A 13,298-nucleotide genomic window follows, 5' to 3' on the forward strand; every position below is an offset into this window, starting at 1 on the left:
TCTAGCAATTTATTTAAGTGTGTATCAAACTGGTAACCCTTCGCATTAATCAGTACCCAAGAAGTACCTCTTGGTGTCAAAAAGGTTGGTGACCCCTGCCCTAAGGAAAACACATGGCACACTGACCAAGCTTAAGCTATTGTTACTATAACAATACAGTTTGCTTCTCTTCCTTCATCTCCATTTATCTGCATTCTTTTGTATTTGAAGTTATCATTACATATATTTATTGTTGCATTTGAAACAATTGCACTGTTGATAATAGAGGTAATTATCATTATTATTCATTATCAATAGTGCTATTTCTAATGGTATTTTTATTCCTCCATTTGCAGTGTAATAATGCTCATTCTCATTTCTGTGTTATCAATATTTATTTCACTAACTGCTTCTTTAATATCACTTTTACCATCATATTTGTACATACTGTATCCTATTTGCTGATGCTGTTATGTTGTGTTTTTTGTTTTCTCTTTGTCTTATCCCCTTCCTGTCCCCTTTTTTCTCTTTCTATCCCCTCCTGCTCCGGCCCGGCTGCACCAAATGATAATATAAATACATTTAGTAAAGTCAAAAACAAATAAGGCAACAAGAGAAGTGTCCCACACTTCTCTTTTGTAAAGTAAATGTGGACAGCTGATATAGGCATGTACATCAACTATATGATTTCCTTGAGTAGCTGGACAGGACAAAAAAATTAAAATAAAACAAAAATATGTATTTTCTGCAGAGCGTATACTATACCTCTGACGGACAGGTGTCCTGTGCTGTTTGCTTTGCCCAGGTAGTTCTCAGCGAAGCAAGTGTATTTGCCTTCATCTGCCCTGCTGATATTCGTAATCCACAAGATACCATCTGGAGTCACTGTCAGCCTGTGCAGACATTGGACATGTGTCACAAACACACAACAGATTCTAAATGTAGTAGAATTGTTCAAACAGTCTGGAAATTATTCGTATATTTAGTAGAATGGTGTATGCTTAGTTTATAAATTGTTTGTACATTTTGTAGAACATACACTTTTGGGGTCAAAAAGAGTTTTAGAGAATGTTCCTGCATGAACGTTACACTCACATGTTAAGAAAGTCAATCAGTGATGCCACAATGTTACAATCGCACTACTTCACACAGATTAAACTAATCCTTGCAACTTTTTAGCCAATATTCGTCAATTTTGGCCAATCAAATTTGGCCCAACAGGACTCAAACGCAACATGAATGTCTCCCTTTACTGAGAACTTTATGTGTACTGAAATGAGAATTTGTCATTGTCTCTCATTTACCAACAAACTCACAGATATTGAACGCTCTCCACAGTTATCCGATGTTCCCACCTGGTAAAGTACAGGTAAACTACGTGAAATGGACTGGTCACATGAATAAACCTGCCATCAGATAGAACACACTGTTGGTTTAGAGCAGTGGTTCTCAACCTTTTTTCAGTGATGTACCCCCTGTGAACATGTTTTTAATTCAAGTACCCCCTAATCAGAGCAAAGCATTTTTGGTTGAAAAAAAAAGATAAAGAAGTAAAATACAGAACTATGTCATCAGTTTCTGATTTATTCAATTGTATAACAGTGCAAAATATTGTTCATTTGTAGTGGTCTTTCTTGAACTATTAGGGAAAAAAGATATAAAAATAACTAAAAACTTGTGATTCAATTATAAAGATTTTTCCACATAGAAGTAATTATCAACTTAAAGTGCCCTCTTTGGGGATTGTAATAGAGATCCATCTGGATTCATCAACTTCATTCTAAACATTTCTTCGAAAAAAAAGAAATCTTTAACATCAATATTTATGGAACATGTCCACAAAAAATCTAGCTGTCAACACTGAATATTGCATTGTTGCATTTCTTTTCACAGTTTATGAACTTACATTCATATTTTCTTGAAGTATTATTAAATAAATATATTTATAAAGGATTTTTGAATTGTTGCTATTTTTAGAATATTTTTTTAAAAATCTCACGTACCCCTTGGCATACCTTCAAGTACCCCCAGGGGTACGCGTACCCCCATTTGAGAACCACTGGTTTAGAGCAGTGGTTTGTTTTTAGGTTAGAGTTTTTATCCAATCAGAATTCAGCCAGCTTATTTTGCCATGCTGTATAGAATCTGCCCGGGGCCTTCAGAATCAGCAATGCGGGCGTCCGTGCACTGTAAGTCAACGGGGACATACAGTTAATAGACAATTGCTATAGCCAATCAGATCACAAGTTGTCGTCAGTAAAGCTTTCTAGCTGGCTTACATTGAATGTCACATTTACGCGTCCTGTGATTGGATACTCACTTGGGAGTCCCAGGTGAGTATCCAATCATAAGTTGAGAAAACAGGAAGTGGCACCGGAGCCATACGAGCCATATATAGCCACAGGAAACTCACCGGTACTCACTTTTTTAACCCACAAAGAAGGAGAGCAAAATTGTTGATTAGGTGGCAGATATACAGTATAGGTGCAAGGTCATTTTCAAGAAAGATACCATATTTTTCGGATTATAAATCGCAGTTTTTTTCAGAGTTTGGCCGGGGGTGCGACATATACTCCGAAGCGACTTATGTGTGAAATTATTAACACATTACCGTAAAATATTAAATAATATTATTTATCTAATTCGCGGAAGAGACGAAGAAAATGTCAGCTATCGTCACACACATGTCAACCAATAAGAATTTGGTGGGGGAGGGTCATGGCAGAAGTGCATTGTGGGTCATGGGATGCTAACTGCTATATGCTACTGCTGTAGCTATTAAAGTTGATCATTTCAATGTTGGCGGTAACTTATAAAAACTGAGAAGGGCTGAACAAAAATGGCACCGAAAAGGAAATCATGTACTGCAGATTACAAGCTGGACATAGTGAAATATGCAGCAGAAAACGACAAGAGGAAGCGGCGCATACCTTTGGAGTTGGCAGAGTTGTTTAGAAACGACATCGAGGAAGAAGATTTCCTCGGATTTATCGATTAGGAGTGACAGATTTTTTGGTAAATGTATAGCATGTTTTATATGTAATAGTTATTTGAATGACTCTTACCATAATATGTTACGTTAGCATAGCAGGCACCTTCTCAGTTGGTTATTTATGCCTCATATAACGTACACTTATTCAGCCTGTTGTTCACTATTCTTTATTTATTTTAAATTGCCTTTCAAAAGTCTATTCTTGGTGTTGGATTTTATCAAATAAATTTCCCCCAAAAATGCGACCTGTACTCCAGTGCGACATATATGTATTTTTCCTTCTTTATTATGCATTTTCGGCCGGTGCGACGTATACTCCGGAGCGATTTATAATCCCAAAAATACGGTACTTAAGAGAAATTAAATCTTGTGAGACGTGGTCGGCCGACACCAGAAGCTAGTGAAATGGTTTGCCCGCCACATTCACACAAATCAACCAACTACGAGGGGTACCACTGGCTCATATGGCGTCGGATGGGTGCTACAAATTGTGAGTTCAAATATTTTATTTCATTTGTTTTATACAATTCTTATAATTATAACAGTACCAGGTAAGATATGTTTTAAGTACCGAAGAACGTTTATTGAATGTGAAATGCTCCGAAAAATAGACCGTTTTGTACACTGTTAAGGGGATTTAATGCCAGTAGTGTGCAAGTGTGTTTCCGTATACTATCGCCAGCCGTCTAAGTGGTGACATAAATTACGGTATTTTTGAGAGGTGAAGTCAGACTAATAAGTAGGACACCACTGAAGGCCTAGGTGAGAAACGCACAGCCAGCCACTGGATTCAAAGGTTCAATATTTATACCCTGGTTAAAAAAAAAAACAGTAAAATAATTTTATTCAAGTCTATAACTTTCACTAAAGAGTTCCTTTCATTTAAAAAAACAATAATGGAGAAGATGATAATTTTAATACAAAAGAGTGCCTTCATTTAAATCATGCAAACTTCCTGGAACCTGCTTCGAGAATTAGAATCAAAAATAGTTAGCAACCGGAATTAAAATTAGGAATAAACCAGAATCATTCCAGTTCAAATAATACCCAACCCTTGTATGTACCTGCTACTGTTGGTGAGCAGCTCTGTCCCACGACTCCAGAACAGGCTGGGCTTTGGGGCAGCTCGAGGGCGACACTCGATCATCACTTGTCCCCCTCTAGCCGCAGGGATCAGTTTCCGCACAGGGTTTAACCTAAAGTCTGGGGCCTGAACTGGAGTAGGGACAAGGTGCAAAATGAAGTTAATCTTCCATGTTTCTTTCTGACATTTCATTTGGTTGACAGCTAACCACATCCTACCTTGAACTCTGAGCTCAGCAGTGGAGTAGATGGTCCCATGCTTGTTCTCAGACACACACTGGTACATTCCGGAATCTTCCAGGGCTAGGTTGCTGATCTTGAGCTGAGCTCCATTCACTTTTACTCTTTCCTGGGGAGTTCACGGGATCGAAGGTAGAGAGACACAGCAAGAGTGTTCAATCAATCAATCAATTTTTACTTATATAGCGCTAAATCACAAGTGTCTCAAAGGGTTGCACAAGCCACAACGACATCCTCGGTTCAGATCCTACATCAGGGCAAGGAAAAACTCAACCCAATGGGAAAATGAGAAGTTCTTAAGGGGGCATACTTAGTGAAAATAAACAATTGTGGTCTTTCCACACATTGGAAATGCAAGTACAGTGGTATCTTAAGTATTTTTAGCTACCAACTGTCTCTCGACTTTTTGTCATGCTTGAAGTTGTGAACATAATCTGAGTTACGGGGCTCTCCACTGCTAGTTGAACTAGTGACTGTCCAAGGATCGACACAATCCCGCCCCTCCAACTGAGAAAGTTAGTGCGAAGGAGAAGAAGCGGATGACTACATTAGAAGAACAACATGTCCTATCTGTTAGCCGACTCGGCGAGTCCCTATTGCCACAAACTTTCAAAGGATGGACATTTATCCATGAAAATAAGGAGAATTTGCCAAGGCTGTTTGACGTGTTTAAGTTTTTTCATTGTCACCGACGTCCCACTGGGTGTGAGTTTTCCTTGCCCTTATGTGGGCCTACCGAGGATGTCATAGTGGTTTGTGTTGTGGTTCGTGCAGCCCTTTGAGACACTAGTGATTTAGGGCTATATAAGTAAACATTGATTGATTGATTGATTGATTTTTTTCGGTCTCCTGACTTTACAAACCGGATGATGAAGCATTACCAGTAACTTGAGCGCTACATATACGTTTCAGAGGCGTATAGTACCGAATATGATTCATTAGTATCGTGGTACTATACTGATACCGGTATACCTTACAATCCTAGTTCTTACTTATATCTGTCAGCAAACTCCATAGGAAAGCACTAAAAACTACACCATTGCTGATGGGGAGAAGACGCAGTTGAATAAGATCCACAAAACGGCGGATCCTAAAAAGACGGTCAGAAAGCGACCTAGAATGGTCAGTAAAACAATCTATGTAACAACATTTGATGAAAACACCACCATTACATGTTATGTAGACCACAAGAAAGTGTTTTAAATGTATAAAAAAGGTACTACTGTATTATTATTTTCACTACAACTAGTGAGTGTGCAATATATATACCGTATTTTTCGGGCTATAAGTCACAGATTTTTTCATAGTTTGGCCGGGGGTGCAACTTATAGTCAGGAGCGACTTATGTGTGAAATTATTAACACATTACCGTAAAATATCAAATAATATTATTTAGCTCATTCACGTAAGAGAATAGTCGTATAAGATTTCATCGGATTTAGCAATTCGGAGTGACAGATTGTTTGGTAAACGTATCGCATGTTCTATATGTTATAGTTATTTGAATGACTCTTATCATAATATGTTACGTTAACATACCAGGCACCTTCTCAGTTGGTTATTTATGCCTCATATAACGTACACTTATTCAGCCTGTTGTTCACTATTCTTCATTTATTTTAAAATGCCTTTCAAATGTCTATGCTTGGTGTTGGGTTTTATCAAATAAATTTCCTCATAAAATGCGACTTATACTCCAGTACGACTTATATATGTTTTTTTCCTTCTTTATTATGCATTTTCGGCGGGTGCGACTTATACTCCGGAGCGACTTATACTCCAAAAAAATACGGTACTGAGGCATAATTTAGCCATCAGCAGTTACAGGACCAAAACACACCTGGGTAGTGAGAGGCTGCCCATTACGCAGCCAACCAATGGAAGGTCTTGGTTTACCAGAAGCCACACAAACCCATTGAAGCTCTGAACTGATCTCCACTTCCGAGTCGCTCATCACCTGCAACCACTCTGGCTGAGCTGGAGAGAAAAATGTGGCACAGACGATACAGTTGCAAGAGGAAGAAAACAGAGTAAAACGTGAGTGCAAAGCAAAGCAGATTGAAAAGACCTTGCACGCTGATGCGGCCCTGGTACACATCAACTCCCTGCGAGTTGGAGGCTTCACACTCGTAGACGCCTTCATCGTCAAAGGAAAGGTCTGGCAGGATGAGAGTGGGACTAACAGCACTAGAACCTGCCTTGGACGGCATTAGTCCATCCACCTTTCGCCATCGCAGTTTTGGGACAGGACTAGAAGAGGAAATATAAAGAGACTAAATAAGTAATACTGTCACATGTTTTTCATTGATGCACACTGGTGTGACTTGTTACTGCTGTTGTACTGGATATTGACTATGAAGTATATAGGAATTATCTAGTCACGTATATTTATCTCCAAACCCCAACAGTGTAGTTTGCACGTTGTGTAATTCATAAATAAAAACAGAATACAATGATTTGCAAATCCTTTTCAACCCATATTCAACTGACTAGACTGCAAAGACATGATATTTAATGTTCGAAATGAGAAAAGTAATTTTGTTTTACAAATAAATATAATTAGAATTTAATGGCAGCAACACATTGCAAAAAATTAGCACAGGGGCATTTGTGTTGCATGGCCTTTCCTTTTAACAATACTCAGTAAACGTTTGGGAACTGAGGAGACCAATTTTTGAAGCTTTTCAGGTGCAATCCTTTCCCATTCTTGCTTGATGTACAGCTTAATTTGTTCAACAGTCCGAGGTCTCCGTTGTGGTATATCAGGCTTCATAATGCGCCACACATTTTCAACGGGAGACAGGTCTGGACTACAGGCAGGCCAGTCTAGTACCCGCACTCTTTTACTATGAAACCACGCAGTTGTAACACGTGGCTTGGCATTGTCTCGCTGAAATAAGCAGGGGCGTCCATGATAACGTTGCTTGGATGGCAACATACGTTGCTCCGAAACCTGTCTGTACCCCCATACAATCACTGATGCTGGCTTTTCAACTTTGCGCCCAGACAATGCGGATGGTTCTTTTCTTCTTTGTTTCACAGTTTCCAAAAACAATTTGAAATGTGGACTCGTCAGACCACAGAACACTTTTACACTTTGCATCAGTCCATCTTAGATGAGCTTGGGCCCAGCGAAGCCGGCAGAATTTCTGGGTGTTGTTGGTAAATGGCTTTGGCTTTGCATAGTATAGTTTTAACTTGCACATACGGATGTTGTGACGAACTGTAGTTACGGACAGTAGTTTTATGAAGTGTTCCTGAGCCCATGTGGTGATATCCTTTACACACTGTTGTCGCTTTTTGATGTATTACCGCCTAAGGGATCGAAGGTCCGTAACATCATTGCTTACGAGGAGTGATTTCTCCAGATTCTCTGTACCTTCTGATGATATTACGGACTGTAGATGGTGAAATACCTAAATTCCATGTAATAGCTGGTTGAGAAATGTTGTTCTTAAACTGTTCGACAATTTGTTGACACATTTGTTCACAGTGTGGTAACCCTCGCCCCATCCTTGTTTGTGAATAACTGAGCATTTCATAGAGGTGCTTTTATACCCAATCATGACACCCACCTGTTCCCAATTAGCCTGTTCACCTGTGGGATGTTCCTAAAATAGGTGTTTGATGAGCATTCCTCAACATTCTCAGTCTTTCTGCCACTTGTGCCAGCTTTTTTGAAACATATTGCAGGCATCAAATTCCAAATGAGCTAATATTTGAAAAAAACAAAACAAAGTTTACCAGTTCGAACGTTAAATATATTTTCTTTGCAGTCTATTTAATTGATGTAGGTTGACAAGGATTTGTAAATCACAGGCGGTAGAAAAGGGAAGGATGGATGTATTCTGTTTTTATTTACGATTTACACAACGTGCCAATATCACTGGTTTGGGGGTTTTGTGTCTTTTGTATTCTGTAACGTTCTTTTGTAGACAACCTTAGTTGATAAAAGATGGAGGACAAGGGTTTAAAAGACACTTACTTCCCGTAGGCAAAGCACTCCAGCTGGGCGGTGTGTCCTGCTAGCACGTAGGTCTCTGCAGGAAAGCGAACTTTGATGCTTGGAGCTGACTTTCTTTGATTGACTGAAAACAAAAAGTTTTACATGATACGTATTGCTTTTAGTAATTATATAGAGTGTTGTGTAAAAATCAGCAAAATATGCTGCCTCACGAATACTTCTAATAATGCATTAGGTAATATGTATTCAAAAAAGAACACCACTGTTCTATAGACTCCATGTATATCAAAACAAACAATACTTCGCTTATAAATATACTCATCAATAACAACAACAGTCGACTATTTTATGTTCTAAAAAGAACAGCGGTGGCGTGCAGCTTTAAAGGACAAAAAACAAACAATATGGCAACTATTATTCTTTCAGTATTGGTGTTGTTGGGTTGGTATGGCTCGGTTGGTAGAGCGGCCGTGCCAGCAACTTGAGGGTTGCAGGTTCGATCCCCGCTTCCGCCTTCCTAGTCAATGCCGTTGTGTCCTTGGGCAAGTCACTTTACCCACCTGCTCCCAGTGCCACCCACACTGGTTTAATTGTAACTTAGATATTGGGTTTCACTATGTAAAGCGCTTTGAGTCACTTGAGGAAAAAGCGCTATATAAATATAATTCACTTCACTTGTCTGCTTAGGCTGTTGCCCCCGCGACCCGACCTCGGATAAGCGGAAGAAGATGGATGGATGGATGAATGTACCATAGAAAAGAGGTGCAATAGGCAAATGACCCCCAGGTCTCACTTTGACTTCCTGGAGAAATAAGTGGTGTTTAAAGTGTTGCTAAATGAAAGAAGAGTGTCTGTAAATTGTGTTTTCTACTGTAGCATTTATGAAAGTGATAAAGATAGAGTTGCACGCTTCTGCAGGTTTTCTGCACACTCCCTGGACTTGTGGTAGCGGATCTCTCTTCTATCGCGTGGCAATTACTTTTGTGATCGCTTGTAATTGATTATCAATTAAAGGCCTACTGAAACCCACAACTACCCACCACGCAGTCTGATAGTTTATATATCAATGATGAAATATTAACATTGCAACCCATGCCAATACGGCCTTTTTAGTTTACTAAATTGCAATTTTAAATTTCCCGGGAGTTTCTTCTTGAAAACGTTGCGTAATGATGACGTGCGCGCGTGACATCACGGACTGTTAGGAAATATGAGCGCTGCACACACACACTGCTAAAAGTCATCTGCTTTAACCGCATAATTACACAGTATTTTGGACATCTGTGTTGCTGAATCTTTTGCAATTTGTTCAATTAATATTGGAGAAGTCAAAGTAGAAAGATGGAGTTGGGAAGCGTTAGTCTTTAGCCACACAAACACACAGTGTTTCGTTGTTTAAAATTCCCGGAAGTGAAACTTTACTACGGATCACAGCGGTCAAGCGAACATGGATCCCGACTGAATGCCAACCAGCAGGTTTCGGTGAGAAAATTGTGGTAAAAAGTCGCTTCTTACCAGAGAAAAGCTGAGCTTGTGCCGTCCATAAAGCTGCCGTCGACTTCCCTGAGACAGTGGCGTCAAGACACCCGTGGACACACACCTCCGACTATCAGGTACTGTTAAACTCACTAAAACACTAGCAACACAATAGAAAGATAAGGGATTTCCCAGAATTATCCTAGTAAATGTGTCTAAAAACATCTGAATCTGTCCCAATGCAATCGCGTTTTTTTTTTTTTTCATTTTTTATTTTTTAGTCCGTCGCTATCGATATCCTCAAACACAACTCTTTCATCCTCGCTCAAATTAATGGAGAAATTGTCGTTTTCGTGGTCCGAATAGCTCTTTTGGTTGGAGGCTCCCATTATAAACAAAGTGAGGATGTGAGGAGCCATCAACATGTGACGTCATCTTCTGCGACTTCCGGTAAAGGCAAGGCTTTTCTGTTAGCGGCCAAAAGTTGCGAACTTTATCGTGGATGTTCTCTACTAAATCCTTTCAGCAAAAATATGGCAATATCGCAAAATGATCAAGTAAGACACATAGAATGGACCTGCTATCCCCGTTTGAATAAGAAAATCTCATTTCAGTAGGCCTTTAAATGCATGATGCACGATACACCTCTCTTTCACTTTTAATATATTCCTCTACTCGCTAAATATAGCAACAAAGTGGCTAAAGTGCATTAAATGTATTTTTTGCTCCGTCTTCGGTCCATTCTGCACTCAGGTTATCCAGGCTATATCCTACCTAACCTTATCCTTGTCCATATACACACACAATGCCACCGTTTAAGACCCCTACCCCCTTTGTCCGCCGGCGCAACGTGACTTAGTACGCATGCGCGGAAAAAAATGCGTGCGCCATAGTTACATTTGACCTGGAAGTGTATTCTTACCCTGTGTTTCAATGTAGCCTATTGCCACATTTCTTTTAACAGTAAACCTTGCTTGCCTCATCATCAGCAACTGTTAAGACTATTGTAGTGAATCACACTTGAGCCATCATACGTGTGAAAGTAAACAATGTGATAAAGAACATTTTACAACAATAAATCTAGGGATTTAGAAATTGGTCATGGCACTGTGCTTGTAGGCTGAAATTGGTAGTCGTACTTGACAGCTGCAACCACTTCATGGCTTCATAATAGTTCTGAAGTACAAAACTAGACGTTAAGTAATCGCTCGACATACATCGCGGACAATAACTGATTTGCCAGTACAAACGCATTCGCTGTTTCCCATAGTACTCCCTCGTCCACGGGAGCCCGCATTCTCGTTGTCTCCCTTTGGACAAAGTTTTTCGCTAAGTAAAAATCACAGCTGACCTGGACATTAAAAAGTTATCTTTTCCGTTCCTCTGGCACAACACACTCCTTGACAAAAATATCCCACTAGGCTGCCATACTTCCAGACCTCATCCAAAACCGTCGCTCAACATTGCTATGTGGCCGTCTGAGATGTGTTGTATCCCAAATAGCTGCAATCGCGCGTTTCCTTCTCTTAAAGTATTCATGTGTGAATTCCACAAGCGTCTCTTATGAAGCTGGCTGTGGCGTGTTCTTTCTGACGTCACTTCCTGTGTGGGGCGCGGTCTTTCTGGCGTCACTTCCTCTCCGAACTCAGTTTGTACACGATCGGTGAGTCCATACAAGGCTAAGAGCCGGAGATTTAAAAAATACACGGTGTCAAAAAATTATCCAAGGAGAGGGACTTTAGACGGTGGTTTAGTGTGGCTGAAACGGGGCTTAGGCTAAATAATTATTCGTTGAAGGAGTTATCCGGCTCAATGTAGAGAGGGCTTATTCCCTGGCGAACCAGGCGCGTTTGAGGTTGGGAAGCAGAATTGCACCACACCCACGGTTATGCTACACTGACAGACTTCCATTATTTGTTTATGATAAAGGGTAAACCGAAAGCGCCAACTCTGCATTCATTACAGGCTTTCTGTCACGGTGCGGTCTTGAACCCGCAATTTTCCTGCAGCAAGTTCCTCAAGCACTCAGGCTGGCATACGCCCACACGACGACAGAGCTGCAGACTATCGGCAATCAGCGCACCTGGTGATAATAAAGTCGGCAGCATAAAGACCAGTGGAACCTTGGAGCCTACTCCATTAACATCGTTAACTCCTTGCAGTAAGCATTACATCTCTGGCTTCCCTCCTGTGTACTCGCTCTCCTCTCGTCCTCCTTGTTTTCCTCGTCTCATGTCCCTTGTTTTTCTCGCACTATCCATCCTGTTCCATGAGCTTGAGCTCCGTGCTCGACCTCCCTCCGGACCTTGGATTGCCTCCTTCGATCCTTGACCCCCGCTTGGACACGGACCCCGTCAAGTCTCTCCTCCCTCCGACCACCTGCCTGCCTATGAACCCCCTCTTTGCCTTGCCCTTGTGGACTGCGCATTTATATCATCTCTTGGTAATATTCACATGGTTAAGATCACACATAGTCCTGCACCAAACACTTAGAGTAGCATACACCTCCCACACATTCATCAAAGGTTGCAATAAACCTGGTAACCTGATCTCCCTCGTGGTGTCCTCTCCTTATATATTCACAATGAATAAATATACGGAAACAGTGGATATTTTTTTTAAGACAGCAGTTGCAGCTTGCCGTGGAAAAAGTGTTGTGTGGTATTCGGTACCAACGATACTAAAAAAATACGGATTCAATGTATTTTTTTCCTGTTGGGTTCGATTTATTATCAATGTATCATCCCTAAGAGCCTCTGTCTTACCATCAGGAAGCACATTTAGCTGGTTGGCTTTGCTGAAGGTGCTCTTGGTGCTGATGTCCATGTTGATGGTCGTGAAACAGAAGTAGCTTCCAGTGTCATTAGGCTCTGCTTTGGCCAGATACAGGTTCCCTGTTACCTGGGATACAAACCAGCGACCGTCATCTTTCTTGATAAAGTTGGGGAACTCATTGAGGAGCCAGCGGTAGGACAGAGCTATAAAGAGACATGGTTTGATCAAAAAAAAATCTCTAAACACAAAAACGGAGCATGTAAAGGATGGACAACAGTGAAATGGGATACCTGGGTAATGTGGGGGTGGCTGGCATGCTAGGAAGGTGCCCTGGCCTTCATAAGCTGTTTGAGGACTCCTGCTGTCTGGGGGGAAGTCATGAAGGTCTAAGGTAAAGAAAGATGACAATGATTAAGCATTGATGCAAGTTGATCTCTCCGCCTGACTGTGACTTAGATCAGCGTTTCATTGTTGGGCCGCAAACAGCAAAAATATCTGTTTCTCAGCTGGGGTCCATATGGGCCGTGTCATGCCAAATTTCTTCCCCTCAACAAAAACCTTCCCTTGGCCATGATCGTGTAACCCTTAAGAATCATATAACTTGCTTAAAGCAGCCCACACAGCTGCCTGTTTTAAATGCATTATAATTGGCTGATTGTCATTGGTGAAAAGTAACGGTGAGGAAAAAATATTAGCATTCCAGCATGCTAACCTTTCAAGCTATTTTTGCTTCGCTAATTTTGCAGCTGTAACCCTTAAGAGTCATATAACTTGGTATTATCACGCCCT

The 13,298-nt window shown here is 40.6% G+C and overlaps 1 protein-coding gene across 1 annotated transcript in view; it reads right to left on the bottom strand.

The window, feature by feature from the left end:
• The window catches only part of cntn2 (contactin 2), a 96,221-nt gene that overhangs the window by 53,951 nt on the left and 28,972 nt on the right, over positions 1 to 13,298 (bottom strand). The window contains exons 5-12 of the mRNA XM_061887901.1: positions 12,800 to 12,895; positions 12,500 to 12,712; positions 8,280 to 8,382; positions 6,363 to 6,544; positions 6,135 to 6,271; positions 4,274 to 4,403; positions 4,036 to 4,186; positions 745 to 872 (exon numbers count right to left, since the gene is read on the bottom strand). Coding sequence (XP_061743885.1) covers positions 745 to 872; positions 4,036 to 4,186; positions 4,274 to 4,403; positions 6,135 to 6,271; positions 6,363 to 6,544; positions 8,280 to 8,382; positions 12,500 to 12,712; positions 12,800 to 12,895 — 1,140 coding nt within the window. The remainder of the gene's footprint in view (positions 1 to 744; positions 873 to 4,035; positions 4,187 to 4,273; positions 4,404 to 6,134; positions 6,272 to 6,362; positions 6,545 to 8,279; positions 8,383 to 12,499; positions 12,713 to 12,799; positions 12,896 to 13,298) is intronic.

The sequence above is a fragment of the Nerophis ophidion genome, linkage group LG02 (genome assembly GCF_033978795.1).
Source record: "Nerophis ophidion isolate RoL-2023_Sa linkage group LG02, RoL_Noph_v1.0, whole genome shotgun sequence".
NCBI classification, from domain to species: Eukaryota; Metazoa; Chordata; class Actinopteri; order Syngnathiformes; family Syngnathidae; genus Nerophis; species Nerophis ophidion.